This window comes from Triturus cristatus, chromosome 7 (genome assembly GCF_964204655.1).
Source record: "Triturus cristatus chromosome 7, aTriCri1.1, whole genome shotgun sequence".
NCBI classification, from domain to species: domain Eukaryota; kingdom Metazoa; phylum Chordata; class Amphibia; order Caudata; family Salamandridae; genus Triturus; species Triturus cristatus.
In genome coordinates this window covers 1,551,209,223-1,551,224,823 of record NC_140590.1, presented here as the reverse complement: position 1 = coordinate 1,551,224,823, position 15,601 = coordinate 1,551,209,223, and the positions used below count along the sequence as shown (strand labels likewise).

Here is a 15,601-nt window from a genome sequence, read left to right as displayed (position 1 = left end):
CACTATTCCTTCCTTTCACCAATGTTTCCTACATTCCTCTTTATCAGTTCTTACTTAGCCATTATTCTTTAATTTTTCTCACCTTATTTTTTACATCATTTCTTTGTCTCCTTAACTGAAATCCACGTATTTATTAGCCCCTGACCTCTACCCACCTCAGCCCTGCCCAGGTATTTCGTTAGAGCATTTCATGAGCCTTTTGAAAATAGAACGCGGCTCATGTAAACCTAACAAATGTTTTAGTAGGACCCAGATTATCAGTTCAATTGGAAAGCCTTACTTTTGCTGCTAAATCGGGGTTCAGAACACCACTGTTTGGTGGGACCACATTTACTAATCGCACTCCAACCTGAGCAATTGAAGGAAAGTGTTGGATTTTGGAGGATTCAGATTTACTATTTCCACTCGAATCTGAGCCACAGTAGGCAAAATGTTAGAATTCGGAGGGGTGAGATTTATTAGTCTCAGTCCAACCTGAGCAACAATAGGGAAAGAGAATAACTTTAAAGGGGTCAATTTACTGTTCCAACTCCAATCCAAACAACAGTAGGAACAATGCTGAACTTTTGAATCTAAACGGATCAGCAGTTTAGAATTTTGAAAATTTCACATTTAATATTCCCAATCATAAGTAATAGGAAAATTACTTAAAATTGAACTAAAGAAATATAAAAAAAGAAATGAAAAATATTTACAAAAAAATTAACACTAAAACATATGAAACACCATGGAGTATTATGCAGTAAAGCGGGATAGGCTTCATTATGCATACTCACTCAATGCCCCAAAATAAGTCCTTTGGAATCACTCTAATCAATACCTAGCTCAGTCCTGGTAGTGTGGCACAGAGCAGTCAGGCTTTACTAGAGGAACATTTGTTAAGCATTTTAGAGTACCAACACAGACGATAAGAAATTGGCGTGATTCGGAAGAAATCCAATACCAATTTACAAAAATAGAGCAGATTATTATATGAATTTAGACACCAAAACAAAGACAATCAAATGAGTAGAACAGGAATTATGGATTTTAGAAGGAAAAATAGATCAGTGCAATCACTACTGCAAAACTTTAATATTGTGGTGCATGGTTAAAAGCACTAGTGACAATTGGTCACTTGCAGGTCGGGTTGCGTCAAACCCACTGGGGGTAAGGTGATGCGGGTCCCAGGGCCAGCCCACGACAATTAGTTGGATTTACCTGGCTCGTAGGTTACGTGGTGCAGAGTCGCTCTGGCTGTCCCTGGTTGTCCCTGGTGCTGAAGCAGGAGTCGCGGAGGAAGCTGGTTTTACCGCTCAGATGATGCTGGTGAGGAAACAGATGCAAAAAGTCAACAATGGGGCCACCAAGGTGGATGGTTGAAGGTGCTGTGGGGTTCCCTCTGGTTGCAGTGTCGAGTGAAGGTAGTGGTTGCCACACTGGCCACCAACAAGCCTTGGCAGCCGTAAGATCAGTGTGAAGATATTTTGACGTCCGAAGATCTAGGAGAAAACGGTAGCCACCTGAAACCTGCTGGAGGGCAGGACTACATTTCCCACAAGCCAGAATTCTTCAGTTCTGTGAGGCTGCTTTTACCTATGGGCTGCAGGGGACTAATGCTACTAGTCCAAGGGTGTCTGGAGTTGCACTTGGCTCTCTAAGGGATCCCCCTGTCTGAGAGAGCCTGTCTTTGGTCCGGGAAAAGTTGCAGTCATGCAGTTGCAGGGTGGTTGCCACAGGTGCAGAGTATCGCTCCTTTGTGTGGTGCAGGTTCTAAAGTCCCAGACTCAGGTCCATTCTTTGTCCTCTGCAGCAGTTTGAATCAGAACTTAGGTTCTGGTGCCAGGGGTGCCTCTTAAATCCTAGATTTGGGGGTATTAGGGGTGTGCGTGCAAGTAGCCAATGGGCTACTAGCCCCAGCGGCTAATTTGCCGCTGAGGTTACCACATCCGGTGGGGAGGGGGTGCCACCTTTGCTACCCAGAACCCTCTATTCTGGCACTTTAAAAAATGGCAGAAACCTTCCTTTGCTGTACAGACCAGGTAGCCCATTCTAGGGGTGTGGCTAGCCTTCTGGGGGTGTACACGTTTTGGGGACATCATTTTCATGCCTGCCCGGGTGCAAATGTGCAGGGGGCAAGGGGAGGGCTGTTTTCTTCTTTGGGAGGAAGCCTGGATACATACCAGAGGCGGTGTAAGATTTGAACCTCAATATCTTGATGTGTCACTTTACTAGCCATCCTGTCAAGGAGGGTGGTGCCACCTCCTTCCCGGTCAGGCCTTTGTTTCTGACTCCTGGGAGTGTTCACACCCCCTGGCAGGGGGTCAGATTCCTGTCTTGGCGGCAGCAGCTGCAGGCTGTCAGCCAGGGCACAGGGAAGGTCGGAGCAACCAGTTGGACAACCGCTAACGTAGCCACCTGGATGCATGTCACATCAAATCGGACATGGGAATCATGTCATGGGTGATGAGACAAGTTGTTTTATACTAAACACGACATATTTTAGTGGGACCATAATGGAGCTGGCAACAGGGATGCCTGGGTGCCAGCCCATGGTATCCTATGGCCCCCTGATCACTTATAGTAGCCCTTAATGAGAATAGGCTACTATAGGGACATATAGGCTTGCACTTATATATCCACACCTTTGATATAATGCACCCTGGCTGAGGAGGCCTACCTTAGAGGTGACTGGCATATAATAAAAATAGTGCTTTGACCATGCCACACATGGGGCCTCATGTAGGTAGCCAAATACCGGTCGGTAACGGCCGATTTTCGGTAATTATACCGTTACCGACCGGTATTTTGGCTATTGGTATGTAGGGGGACAATTTTTGGTTTCGGAATTTACCGAATCGGAAAAATTACCGAATCGGTAATAATACCGAATCGGTAATGTTACCGAATCGGTAACTTTTCCGAATCGGTAATTTTACCGATTCGGTAAATTCCGAAACCAAAATCGAGATGTAGGGGGAGTGTGTGGGTGTGTTTAAGAGTCGGTATTTACCACCAACTAATAGTTGGTGGTAAATAATTAATGGTTGTGTATGGGCATTTTGAAGCGCGTAGCAGTGTGCAATGTGGCATACATACATGCCCTTAGGGCATGTATGTGTGCCACATGTGCACACATGGCCGAATCAGGGGTGCAACAGGGTGTCAATGTGACACCCTGCCACCCTTGCATGTTCTCCACCATTACCGAATCGGTATTTACCGATTCGGTAATGAGGCATACCTTCCCCTCAATGGGAAGGTATGCCTCATTACCGAATCGGTAAATACCGATTCGGTAATTACCGAATTGTAACGAATCGGTAAAAAATACCGACTCATTACCTACATACGAGTTACCACTTCTAAAATACCGATTCGGTATCGTTCGGTATTTTAGAAGTGGTAACTGGTATGCTACCTACATGAGGCCCATGGTGAGGAAAAAGTCGAGCGTGAGCAGTTTGCACTGCTCAGGCAATCTGCAATGGCAGGACTGCTGTCACCTGTTTAACTGGGTCACTCAGGGTGGCACAAACAGTGCTTCAGGCCCTGGTGACCCCTTTAACTCCCATGCCCTGGGAACCATTAGGGCCACTTACCCGGGGACTAATAAGGGGGTTAAAGTCCTAGTCAATTGGGGGTTACCAATTCACAAGCATCAGTTTAGGGAGATAGCACTGGCACTGAGGCCAGGTTAGCAAGCTCCAGTGCACTTTCAGAGATATAACCATCAACACTGGGGCAAGAAATGTGAGGCAGATCATGCAAAAAAGGGCACTTTCCTACAAACACAATATTGCATTAATTTAAAAATAGATACTAATTATTAATGATAAATTAAATATAATTCCATAAAATGAAAATATGCATTAAAGTTAAAAATAGTACTTAATTAAAAATATATAAATACATCAAAACTGTAACTAAATAGAAAATGTATGAACTCCAATGAAATATTTTAATATAGAATTCATAAAATTAATAACCAATTTCAACACTTAGGGGTCTATTAGGATGGCAGACATCCACCTGCGATCGCAACTCTGAAAACCGCCGGTCCCATTAGCATGGCGGTGACGACCGCGGCGGTGTGAATCTCCGCCCGCCACTTTTCCGCCGGTACCAGTCCGCACGCATGCCTAGCGGGCGGAGCTAGACCTCTACAATGATGCCGGTGCAGGGCCAGGCTCCGCTGGCATGATTATGATGCCGTTAGTAGCCAGCCTTTCCGTGGCGGTGGATCCCCCATGGAAAGGGATGCAGAGAATGTCTCCGGGAGCCCATTGCGGGCCCCCAATGTGTTGGGGGGGTGTGTGGGGGCACTGGGGGTACTCAGGGTTCCCCCCACATGTCCCTGTACCAGGTGGCAGGCACTGAGCAGTGCCTGCCACGCAGTGCAGTGACATGCATGACATGCCCCTTTTCACACCGCGGCGGTGCTGCTGGCAGCAGCAACCGCCACAATTTTAATCGCCAGAATCCGACTGCCGCGGTCGGATTTCGACTGCGGAGCATCCTAATTGGACCGGTGGTTATGCCGCGGTCCTTGCGGGCGGTCTTTTCCCGCTACCATGGCGGTCGGGGAGAATTTCCGACCGCCATACTAATAGGCCCCTTAATATTAATACAAAATATATTTATAAATATTACCAATGCTACTTCCTTGTAAACACAAGAATGCACAAAAAAAGTAATAATTAAAAAATATACAAACAAAATAAACACAAAAACAATAGAAGTAACATATTAATTAATAAAAATAACTCATGACGCAGGAAGTCTGGATCTCTATGTTTCTAAGAACTCCAGCAGCCCTGACTCTGCGTATCTCTCCAAGTTTCAACTGATAACGCATGAGCAAGTCCTTAAACTTCTTTCTGTTGCCAAATCTGGCTCACCGTTGGACCCTAGTCCTCCTAAGATTATTATCTCTGCAATTGAGCCAATAGCCGGCCATCTCACAGAAGTGTTTAACCTTGTTCTTAAAACTGGCATTTTCCCTAAAAAATGGAAAAAGACATCAATTCTTCCATTATTAAAAAAAAAACAATTTGGATAAAGCAGACCCAGGCAAATATCGTCCTATTGCCCGCCTGCCGCTACCGGCCAAAATTCTGGAAAAATACATTAACAAGAATTAACTTCTTTTATCCTTAACAATGACATTCTGGATCCATCTCAATATGGTTTCCGAAGTGGACACAGCACCGAGCTCGCATGGATCACGGCGTCTGAAGAAATCAGGTAGACTGTAGATAAGGGAGGCATGGCGGCACTGATCCTGCTGGATCTGTCGGCAGCATTCGAGACGGTGGACCATGGCCGCCTACTACATCGCCTTCAAGAAATAGGCATTGCTGATGCAGCCTTATCATTGTTCAACTCTTTTCTCCTGGATCGGGAACAATTTGTGGAGATGCATGGTCTCAGCTCTCGGAGCTTCAATCTTCCATTTGGGGTTCCACAGGGGTCGTCTTTAAGCCCGACTCTTTCCAATCTTTATGTAGTCCCCCTGGCCAGGCTTATCAAATCCTACGGATTTGCTATGGTGTCTTATGCTGATGACACCCAGATTATAGTATCCATCTCAGATGACTCCCGAAACACAATCCATAACTTTCACGCCTGTATGGGACATGTGAGTAGATGGATGTCAGAGAACTGTCTTAAACTTAACTCTAAAAAAATGGAGGTTCTCCTTTTTGGCAGAGATGTCTCTCTCTGGTCTTCCGACTGGTGGTCTATGGAACTAGGCCCTCCCCCCACACCAGTTGCTAAGGCAAAAAACCTGGGTGTCATCTTTGATACCTCCCTGTCCTTTTTCCACCATGTGAATGCAATTACTTCAGCTGCCTCCTGTTCTCTGAAGGTCCTGAGGAAAATCGCCCCTTTCATACCTCTGGACCTGCAGAAAACAGTGGTCTCAGCCTTAGTTCCATCAAGGCTGGACTATTGTAATGGTCTTTTGATTGGAATTAATAAAGCCCTCCTGGTTAAACTGCAGGTTATACAGAACTCGGCCGCCCGTCTGCTCTTTAGATTGCTAAAATTTTCCTCTGCAAAGGCAGCCCTTAATACCCTACACTGGCTTCCAGTGGAAACATGGATCAACTTTAAGGCACTTTGCATTGCCTTTAGGGCATTCCACAACCAGGGCCCTGTGTATCTGATTGACCACTTTTGCTGGTATACACCAACCAGAATGCTGCGGTCATCCTCACTTATGTTGGTGGAGGTCCACAAAGTAAGACTGTCTAACTGAGGTGGTAAAAGCTTTTTAAATAACACAACCAGATTGTGGAATCAGCCGCCATTCACACTTAAAAAATCCCCTGACCTGCTCTCTTTCAGGAATGGTCTTCAGACCTGGCTCTTTAAGGCATAACCTTAGTACTGCTCTATTTTCTCTTAACTACTCATCACTTTTCACCTTATGGCTGCAGGATGTTGGTCGACAAGCGCCTACACGCCTTCGGGTATTAGTTGCGCTATATAAATAAAGAAATAAATAATTTTAAAAATCTATATTTTTTTAAAGCAACCAAATATTGATGTGGTTTTCAAAATAAAAAACGAAATAATCTGCCTATCCAATAAATTATTTAACTAATTACAAATACAGCCTTTATTTAAAGAAATGTAAAATATACTTTTTAAACACATCCCATTCTACTACCCTCAAAACCCAACAACGCAAAGAATTTAACTGTACTAATCTAAGAAATATAAAATTCATATTTTATGAAAATGCACGAAAATATACAAATTAGAAATAGTTATTGTACCTAATTAATGATCTAATCAACCAATTAACATTCTAAAAATTGTTAAACAATTTATTAACTGCGTAAAATATACATTGTAACACACTTCCCTCCCTATCCCCTAGAAATCCAACAAATCAATAAGTCAAAAAGATAAAATAATACTTCTTTAAATATGCTACCACACCAAAAAAATAAGCAATACTAAAAATTACTACAAATAAGTAACAATAAAATAATAATAACTTAAAACGCTCAAACTAATAAACATTTTAACAATTCAATAATTTTCACCGTGATATTAAATAACACAACATTAAATACTTTGATATTATTAATAAAATAAAATAAAGCATATTATTATTTGCAATATCATGTTCCATATTATTCTGGACATCATAGTATTTTTGCAACAATATTAATGACCAACAATATTTTTGAAACAATATAGTGGTTTAACAACTCTTAAAGAAGGGGATCCTGTTACTGGTTTCCATGTAATTTAATTGTGGCCATATATTTCTTATATTTTTGATTTACATTACTTTCCTTGGTAGATGTTACCCAACAGGAAAATGTCTGTGTTAAGTGTATGGTAAATGAACTTTTTTTTTTGTTTGGATTAATGTGTAATTTTCTTCTTTGTTTCATGTTTATGCCCATCTTCATCAGCCTTTCGTTTGTTCGTCCCTCCTTCCTCCCACTGTTCATTGCTTGCTTTTCCTACCAGGTTGCCCAAGTCCTGCCAAACTCATGGGAGGCTCCTGACAAAGGTGGCGGCCTACTGCGTTCTTACAGTACGAAGAGAGATGGCTCTGCTGCCCTGGATTGGACTCACCAAACAGCATGGGATGGAGATGCACATCTGGCCATTGCTGCTACCACTGAAGTAAGAACATGTAACGTGTAACGTGTAACGGGGACCAGAGAGCAAGAGAAGATTAAAGGAAGGGTAGAAAATAGGAAGAACATAGAGAGCACTTAAAGAAACAGGATTGGATGCTGACATGAGAGGAATATACTAGAGAAAGATGGGGTAAAGGAAAGTGAAGCTATAAAATTGCTGGTTTTCATTCTTTCTTTAATTCATTTGTTCATTCATTCCTTATGGGTGGATAAAGCATTCTTTTTTTTTTTTTTTTTTTTTTTTAAACCGTTTATTGCATGTTGCGGCAAGGATAATGCACAGGAGTTAGCAGCGTTGATAGCCGCACCACCCGGACCCCACTGTACGGTTTCATTTTAAGCTTAAAGAACAACCAGAAAAACAAACCCACAAGGCAATCAAAAATCTGGAATAGCAGCATGTGCTCCCCCGGAGGGGGGACCCTACCAGTCCATAGGAGTATCAAGAAGGGGAAGAGATCAGGACTAGGGCTGGGTAAACTCAATGCCCGGTACCGGGGAGATGAGTCGGCTAAGGGGACGGGGCCGGCGACGGATCAGGCAATAACGGCGGAGCACAGATTCCCCCGCGGTAGGCGTTCCAGGGGCCCCACACTTTCACCCACATCCCAGGCTTACCTCTCGCCACATACACCACCTTTTCCCGAAACATGCACCAGTCCATATGCTCCTTCCAGGCCGAGACAGTCGGGGGCCTCTGGGATCCCCACAGTTGAGCAATATCACGCTTGGCCACCATATATCCCAGAGTCACCCACCACGTCTGTGGCGCCGAGTAGTCGGTAGGTTCCCACACATTCAACAGGCATCTCCTCGCTTCAGGCAGCAGCGCCACATGCGTAACCACTCGCAGGACCTCATGCACACCACGCCAGAATCGTTCCACCTCCGGGCATTCCCACAAGATATGGAGAAAGGTCCCCAAAGCACCACACCCACGCTTACACAACCCGTCCACAGCATAGCCCATACGCAGGAGCCTTGGCCCCGTCATGTAGACCCTGTGGAGTATCTTGAGCTGGACGAAGCGAAGGCGGGCCGGTATGGCCACCTCTTTCGGGGAGGCCACCGCAGAGGTCCAGTCCTCGTCGTCCAGCTCCAGCCCATCGGCCACCCAAGCCTCGCGGAGGGCAGTCAGCAATCCCACGCGATCATTGATCAGCTTTTTGTAGATCAGTGAGATCGTGCTGTCCGGAACGTGTCCATCCAGCACTCTATCTTCCAGGGGGGAATACTCCGGGATGGAGGCAACGTCCGGGAAGACAGAGCATAGTGCATGACGGATCTGCAAGTACCGAAAGTACTCCCTGTCTTGCAACTGGAATTCCGTCTGCAGCATCTCGAACGTTTTAAATCCTCCCCTCGTCCAGAGATCCCCCACTTTGCTGATGCCTATCATGTCCGGATAAAGCATTCTTGAAGATAAATGAAGAGTGTTGATAGGTCTGGTCCACTAAATAAGTGGTATGAGGTTGCAACATTGTTGTGTTATTTACTATTCTTAACTCCACATCTACCCACACTGATGATGTAGTGGTAATGGATAGAATATTTTTGCCATGTGAGATACTGTATGAAATATAATGACCGCCCCCAGCGCGGAAGAGTAATCGGGTCACAGCAAAATTTTCCTCTTGACTTATGCAGCACAATCCTTCTCTATTTGGATTCATTCTTGTTTTGCATATAGACCACTTTACCTACTACTATCTTATAGCTGTGACTTTTCAAGCTCTTGATTTCAGTGGCGCCATGCCGACGGATACGAATCTTGGTATACACTGACTTATGAAACTTGCCTCCCGATGAGCTCAGTGACCAACCTTATCATTATGTTGGGACAAGCACTTGGGCAAATTGAAGTTCTGCCTGAGTCTCCCTGAAAAAAACACACACATGCATGATTCCCTATAATTAAGGATCAGAAAGTTGCAAAGATGTAATTTCAAGACCTCTAACAATTTCCCCAGTGAACCCTTTCTCAAGGAACAAGATTGTGCTTGAGTTGTGTCAAATAGCGCAAGATCATCAACTTTGTCCAGCGGAAGATCATTCGCTAAAGCTTGGATGTTTCTCCTATAACACAAGTTTGAAGGTCACACTGTAATGCTATTTTAGTTAGATAAAATGTTTGTTGCAGGAGGAGGAGAAAGCATGTGTCTTTGCCCAGGTGATGCGCTGGACTCCTGCCCATTGGCGATAGGTAAACCTTTGTGTTCCATCACAACGGTCATCGGTAGTTTTGTTGGAAACCGATAATATGTGCTTCTGGGTGTTAATAAATATAACTTCAGACTACCGTCAACCCTCAGTTTTCACTCTGTAGTCCGTGATACTCAACAAAGTGGAAGGAAACAGGGATACGCAGGCCTCTGGTCATTAAATTCCGAGTCTCGTTGAATAGCAATAAATATATGATAGACGTCTAAGATCGGAAATCCAACGTCCATAAAAAGAGACCTGTGCATTTAAAACCATGAATTTAAAATGCATTAAAATCTCTGTGAATTATTTATAAAACACATAATAGCAAGCATCACTTTCTCTATTAAGACACAACAATGTATTGTAGTAAGGGCCTTGGGGATTTAACTCATTTTGGAAAATTCTTCTACTATAAAGAAGTCTCATTGACTTAACAGTATAATTCACTGCTGATGGACATAGCTCTCCAGGGAGCACAACTGGGAAGACACAGCCAATTTTATGGCAATATACAGACATCTGGAGGCAAGAATTATTTTTGTGTGGGTGCACGGGCCCGTGCCCCAGACTTACCTGGGCCTGTCGTCCTCCAACTAGTTAAGGCCCTCACAGACCAGCTCTAACGCCGTGAGGCTGCACCCTCCTCTCCCAATCACACTCTCTTTTGTGCCTGGGCTGCCTCTGTCTTCGACCACCACCCCCTACACTCCTCCCACCTCCCGGGTTAATGCAGCTGCAGCTCAGACCTGCCATTAAGTAGGTGCACAGGGCCCTTCCCCCTGACTTCCCTGGACCAGTCCTCAAATTGGTCATGGCCTTCATGACCCAACCCCAGTACCTTTAGTCTCCTGCTTCCTCTCCAGCAAACACTCTCTCTCTCATGCCTGGCTTTGAACTCCTTTGTCTTCTGACATTTGGCTTTCTTGCTCACCGTTCTGTTACCTTTTTCTGTTTTCTTACACTCTTTTGCACTGTTCTGGTGCCATTTTTTCTTCTCCCTCACTCTTACCTTTTTGTTGTCTGTTTGTATTTCTGCTCAATTGTGCTCTACCCTTCCGTTGCTGTACTCTTTCTCACCCTTTTGTGCCTTTCTGCTTTTCACCCTTTTCTGCCATTTTCACCATTTTTTGCCTTTCTGAGTTACTTACATGTTCATACCCTTTTGTTGCATTTCTGGGCCTCCTCCAGAGCTCCGATTTTCCACCTCCAGTGCACTCTCCCTCCTCCTCAATCCTTACCTGCCATCCCTCACCACCGCTCCTTCCCACGCACCACATTAGCCCACCCACTGCCTCCTGCGCTCCTCCACCATCCCAGGGTCTAGTTACTCGGGGCAGCAGCGCAGCCGCTCTGCAGACACACGCAGCGGACATGCCAAAGCCAAGCCAGTCTGCAACCGTCCACACCTAGAATGCCACAGGGAGAATGGCAAATATATGCAAGGAATCCTTCAACTGCACAACAATCATAGTAGCCGCAACCCCCTACTTGGAGCACCTGTACTTCAAGCTACATATGTCAGCTAAATACACTTTTAGTGGAACCCTCATAAACTGACCGCCGAGACTCAGAGTCACTTTTGCAAACAACATCCATCAACCCCAGCATCTACATCCTACTATGAGACTTCAACTTCCATTTTGAAAGCAAGAGCAATCCCAACACTACCACACTCTTAGAGAGCCTAGAGAATTTGGGACTTGACATAACATGTCAGCGGACTCAAACACTCCTTCAACAACTTTGAAATCACAACAACCATGTGGCTCAGCTGGACCGACCATGTCAACATTAATTTCCTCATGTGCATACACCGCCTAACGAGATGAATGCCTACTTATATTCAACCTACCTTGACACATTCACATCATCCCACAACTCAGATAACTGCACTGGCTCCCAATCCCCAAACGTAGCCAATTCAAACTGCTCACACACGTACAAAGCACTACACAACACCGGCCCTGCATACCTTAACAGGTGCATATACTTATACACCTCTCAGGCAACTTGTTTTAGCCAGACTCTCACTGGCACGCATACCAAGCATCCGCAAAGAACAGCTGAAGGCCGCAGCTTCTCATATCTCTCTCCCAAAGCATGGAACGACCTTGCTCACCACATCAGAGCCTTCACATTGCTACTTGAGTTCTGCAAGAAGCTGAAGACATGGCTCTTCGATTAACATCACCTGAAAACAGCTGCCCGCCACCTGCAAATTGCCAAGATACCCTCATGGGTGATTAACACCCTATACAAATACACCTAACATAACATTGTGCAGCAAAGCCTTCAGTCCAGGAAATACTTTCTTTGATATTTGTCTCACTTGACCATTGCATGTATATATGTAATTAAGGAGAATTGCAGTATGTTTAGTTTTAAATATTTCTTTGTTAAATAAACCTTCAATAAAGCACAGCATGAGGTATGTAGAACAATATGCACAAGTACCCTAAGTAATGTAAAATCATCAACAATCTATTTCAGTTTGTAAGATTCACCAAGCTGTCCCCAATTAAGCTCTGCCTTGCCCAAAAGAAAATATTGGGGAAGAAAGGAAGGATGTGGGAAAACGTATGGCCTGATCTACAGTTATGTGTGCGAATTGACATTCATCACGGTGGCAGAGGACATAATGTTTGCCACACTGATTGACTGCGGTGATCTCTGTGCCTTCACATGAACCGTCACCAAGTTGGCTCCTGCGAAGACACTGAAAGCATATTGAATGTCTGTCATGTTAGAGCCGGCCACAAATCAAAAGTTTTTGTTTTTTTCAAAAACAAATCCTAAATCGGGAGTTTGTTTTTGAGAAACATAGGGGCATATTATCAAGCCAGGAGATAAAATTATCGCCGCTTTAGCGGCAGAAAACTGCCGCTAAAACTGCGATAATGGGCTTGATAATATGCTCTATGGAATTCCAATTGAAGCCCATGTTAGACGTCCTTCACATTTAACATGGGCTTCAATTGGAATTCCATAGAGCATATTATCAAGCCCATTATCGCCGTTTTAGCGGCAGTTTTCTGCCGCTAAAGCGGCGATAATTTTATCGCCTGGCTTGATAATATACCCCAAAATACTTATGACCCTGTCACTCTGGAAGTTTTCAACCAGGATGTGGGTGTCATTTGTTAAAAACTTATGTTTGGGGCCACCAGGTTTCCCTGGCAGTACCAATTACAAAAAAATAACATCAGACCTTTTACTCTAAATAGGATGGGTTGCCTGATGTTCTAAAACTGACTGCCCCTACGCCGTCAGGCTGTCGCAGATTTCGGATGACGGTGCACACAGGGGCATTGTTGTCAGTAACTTTGCTGTCCGCATGAGTAAACTGAGTGGGCGGGCCAACGGTTTGGTGGACAGGGGACTCTGTCACGTTTGTGGTGAAGTACTCTGTCTTGCAAACTCTAAATCAGGCCCTCAGTCACATATCCTCAGCTTAACACAAATATAGTGCAACTAAGAAAAAAGCCAATGTAAAAGGAACCACTAAAAGAAGCTTTTTTAGAACTCTAGTGTAGAAAATCAGAAACACACAGACCTACGTGTAAGCAAAAAGAATCCAAAAATCACCAGAGAGTCAATTCACTCGGGAGAATTTATGGAACTGAAGTGCTCTGATCGTCAGTGTTCCATGATTTCACGGATTCAGGCAATTGCTGGCGGGCTGAAAATGGATGGGTAAATGCTTTCACTCATCCTTTCGCTATCACCCTCAGTTTCACTGAGTTACAGAACGAAAAAATGAAAAAAGGGAGGCCTTACGAGCCGTGATATGCATAAAGTGTAAAATCCTATATTGTAAGCTTGTGATTGAGATTACACAGAGAGGCATCAGATAAGCTTCCACCCCAAAAAATCATTTTGTCTAACATTGATTTAAAAAATAATAATCATTACATTATTTATTGATTTCTTATATAATAATGATAACAAGTTTCGCAAATAATATTAAATATAGACCTGTACAGTAAAGATTAGCTTTCTGTCTACAGATACAATTCATTGAAACAAAACTCATAATCCACATACACTCATACCCATATACACACAAGTTAAAAACATGGGCTCTGGGCAACTACACAACTACTAGAGCCAAGACACTAAGCTGTCCAATGTATTCCAATCATGTTACATTGTAGTGAGTAGGCTGTAAGCACATATAAAACATGGCTGTACTTTTTGATGGCTTTAAAGACTTATACACCGCCTTCCCTTAGAACCATGCACATTCCAGACATAATACAACATGGTAGGGAGTCCAGACTTTAATTCACAATTTCTCTGGTCCTCTCAGCATGAGCAAGCTCTATATATCTAATGATGGACAATCACAGTGCTAATCTAAAGAATCTCAGCCAAGACTTTGTTTAAGCACATCAATATATTCTTGTTTTAATGTTCTCCACAGAAAGAGGGCCACCAACCAAAACCTCCCAATACTAATAAAATTACAGGGTGAGAAAGTCACACCATGCGGTAGTGGAGAATACACATATTTAGGTGGCATGTCATGGGGGCACATGCATAGGGAAGCATCGTCACGGACTGCTGGGCAGCCTCAGAAACAAAGAGGCAAAGTGTACACAAAGGTACTATGTTTATAATCTGATGTTCATCTCCAATGGGTGGTCACTTGCGGCACACCAGGTAATATGTGACTCTTAGGGTCCATCAACGTTGCCCTTTTATCTTTGCAACCATTTTGTCCGTCGATCTCTCTGTCTAAAGGAGCACAAGTCTGCAATTATAGAGCCCATTCCTCTTGGGGTATCCTCAGAGCCTCTTGTAGGTATCCTGGTAGCCATATGTGTTTCATTCTGCAATGGAGGAGACCCCCCCCACCAATCACTAGCCTTGAAAAACTCCAACAAAAGGGATTGAATACCCTATCACTAAAACTGAAAATATTTGTATTTAGATTCTAGTAATGATGGGGTGGGTGTACTGTCACTTTAGTGCTTTCTGGATGCCTAAAAGTGCCAGGACACTCTTTGGAGTAGTTGTGCACCATATTTGGATCCCCACATTTTAAAGAACTATTGTCCAATTGCTGCACTGCCTATGGCTGCCAAGATTCTGGAGAGGGAGTTAAATCGCTCCTTAACGGAATATTTGGGCTCCCACGATCTGCTTGACTCCTCTCAGCACGGTTTCCGTGCTCAACACTCTACGGAGTCAGCACTTCTGGTGGCAGTAGAGAAAATTCGTAGCATAGTAGATGGGGGAGGTCGGGCAGTCCTGGTGATGTTAGATCTGTCTGCTGCCTTCGATACTGTTAACCACGCGGTTTTGATTCGGAGGCTCCAGGAGATTGGTGTTCAGGGAGCTGCATTGGCCCTCCTATCCTCATTTTTGGAAGGTAGGGAGCAGAGCCTGCTATGGGACGACTTGCAGTCAAACACTTTTCACCTGCCGTGTGGAGTACCGCAGGGTTCAGCCTTATCACAGACGCTATTCAACATCTATGTAGCCCCTTTGGCCAAGCTCATTAGGAAACATGGCTTTACGATAATCTCCTATGCTGATGATTCCCAGCTCATAGTTTCGGCTGTCGAACAATCAAATGACATGGCTATCAATTTTCATAGTTGCCTGTCGGAAATCATGAGCTGGATGCGAGAGAGCTTCCTGAAAATAAACACTGAGAAGATGGAGATCATAGAGTTTGGCCAGGGTACCCCCTTGTGGAATGGATCTTGGTGGCTGGCGGAGGCCGGGGAGTGCTCCTG

General features: G+C 44.2%; 1 protein-coding gene across 5 annotated transcripts in view; it reads left to right on the top strand.

The window, feature by feature from the left end:
• LOC146812356 (delayed-rectifier potassium channel regulatory subunit KCNS1-like) overlaps nucleotides 1-15,601 on the top strand; it is a 235,291-nt gene that overhangs the window by 92,469 nt on the left and 127,221 nt on the right. For 4 of the 5 annotated variants that reach the window (XR_014966838.1, XM_085619351.1, XM_085619349.1 and 1 more), the window contains exon 4: nucleotides 7,477-7,635. Coding sequence is in view for 3 of the 5 variants with exons in the window: in XM_085619351.1 (XP_085475477.1) it covers nucleotides 7,477-7,635 (159 nt within the window). In the remaining 2 variants the exon portion in view is untranslated. Of the gene's footprint in view, nucleotides 1-7,418; nucleotides 7,636-15,601 lie in introns of all 5 variants that reach the window. The other variant, XM_085619352.1, reaches the window with a different exon arrangement.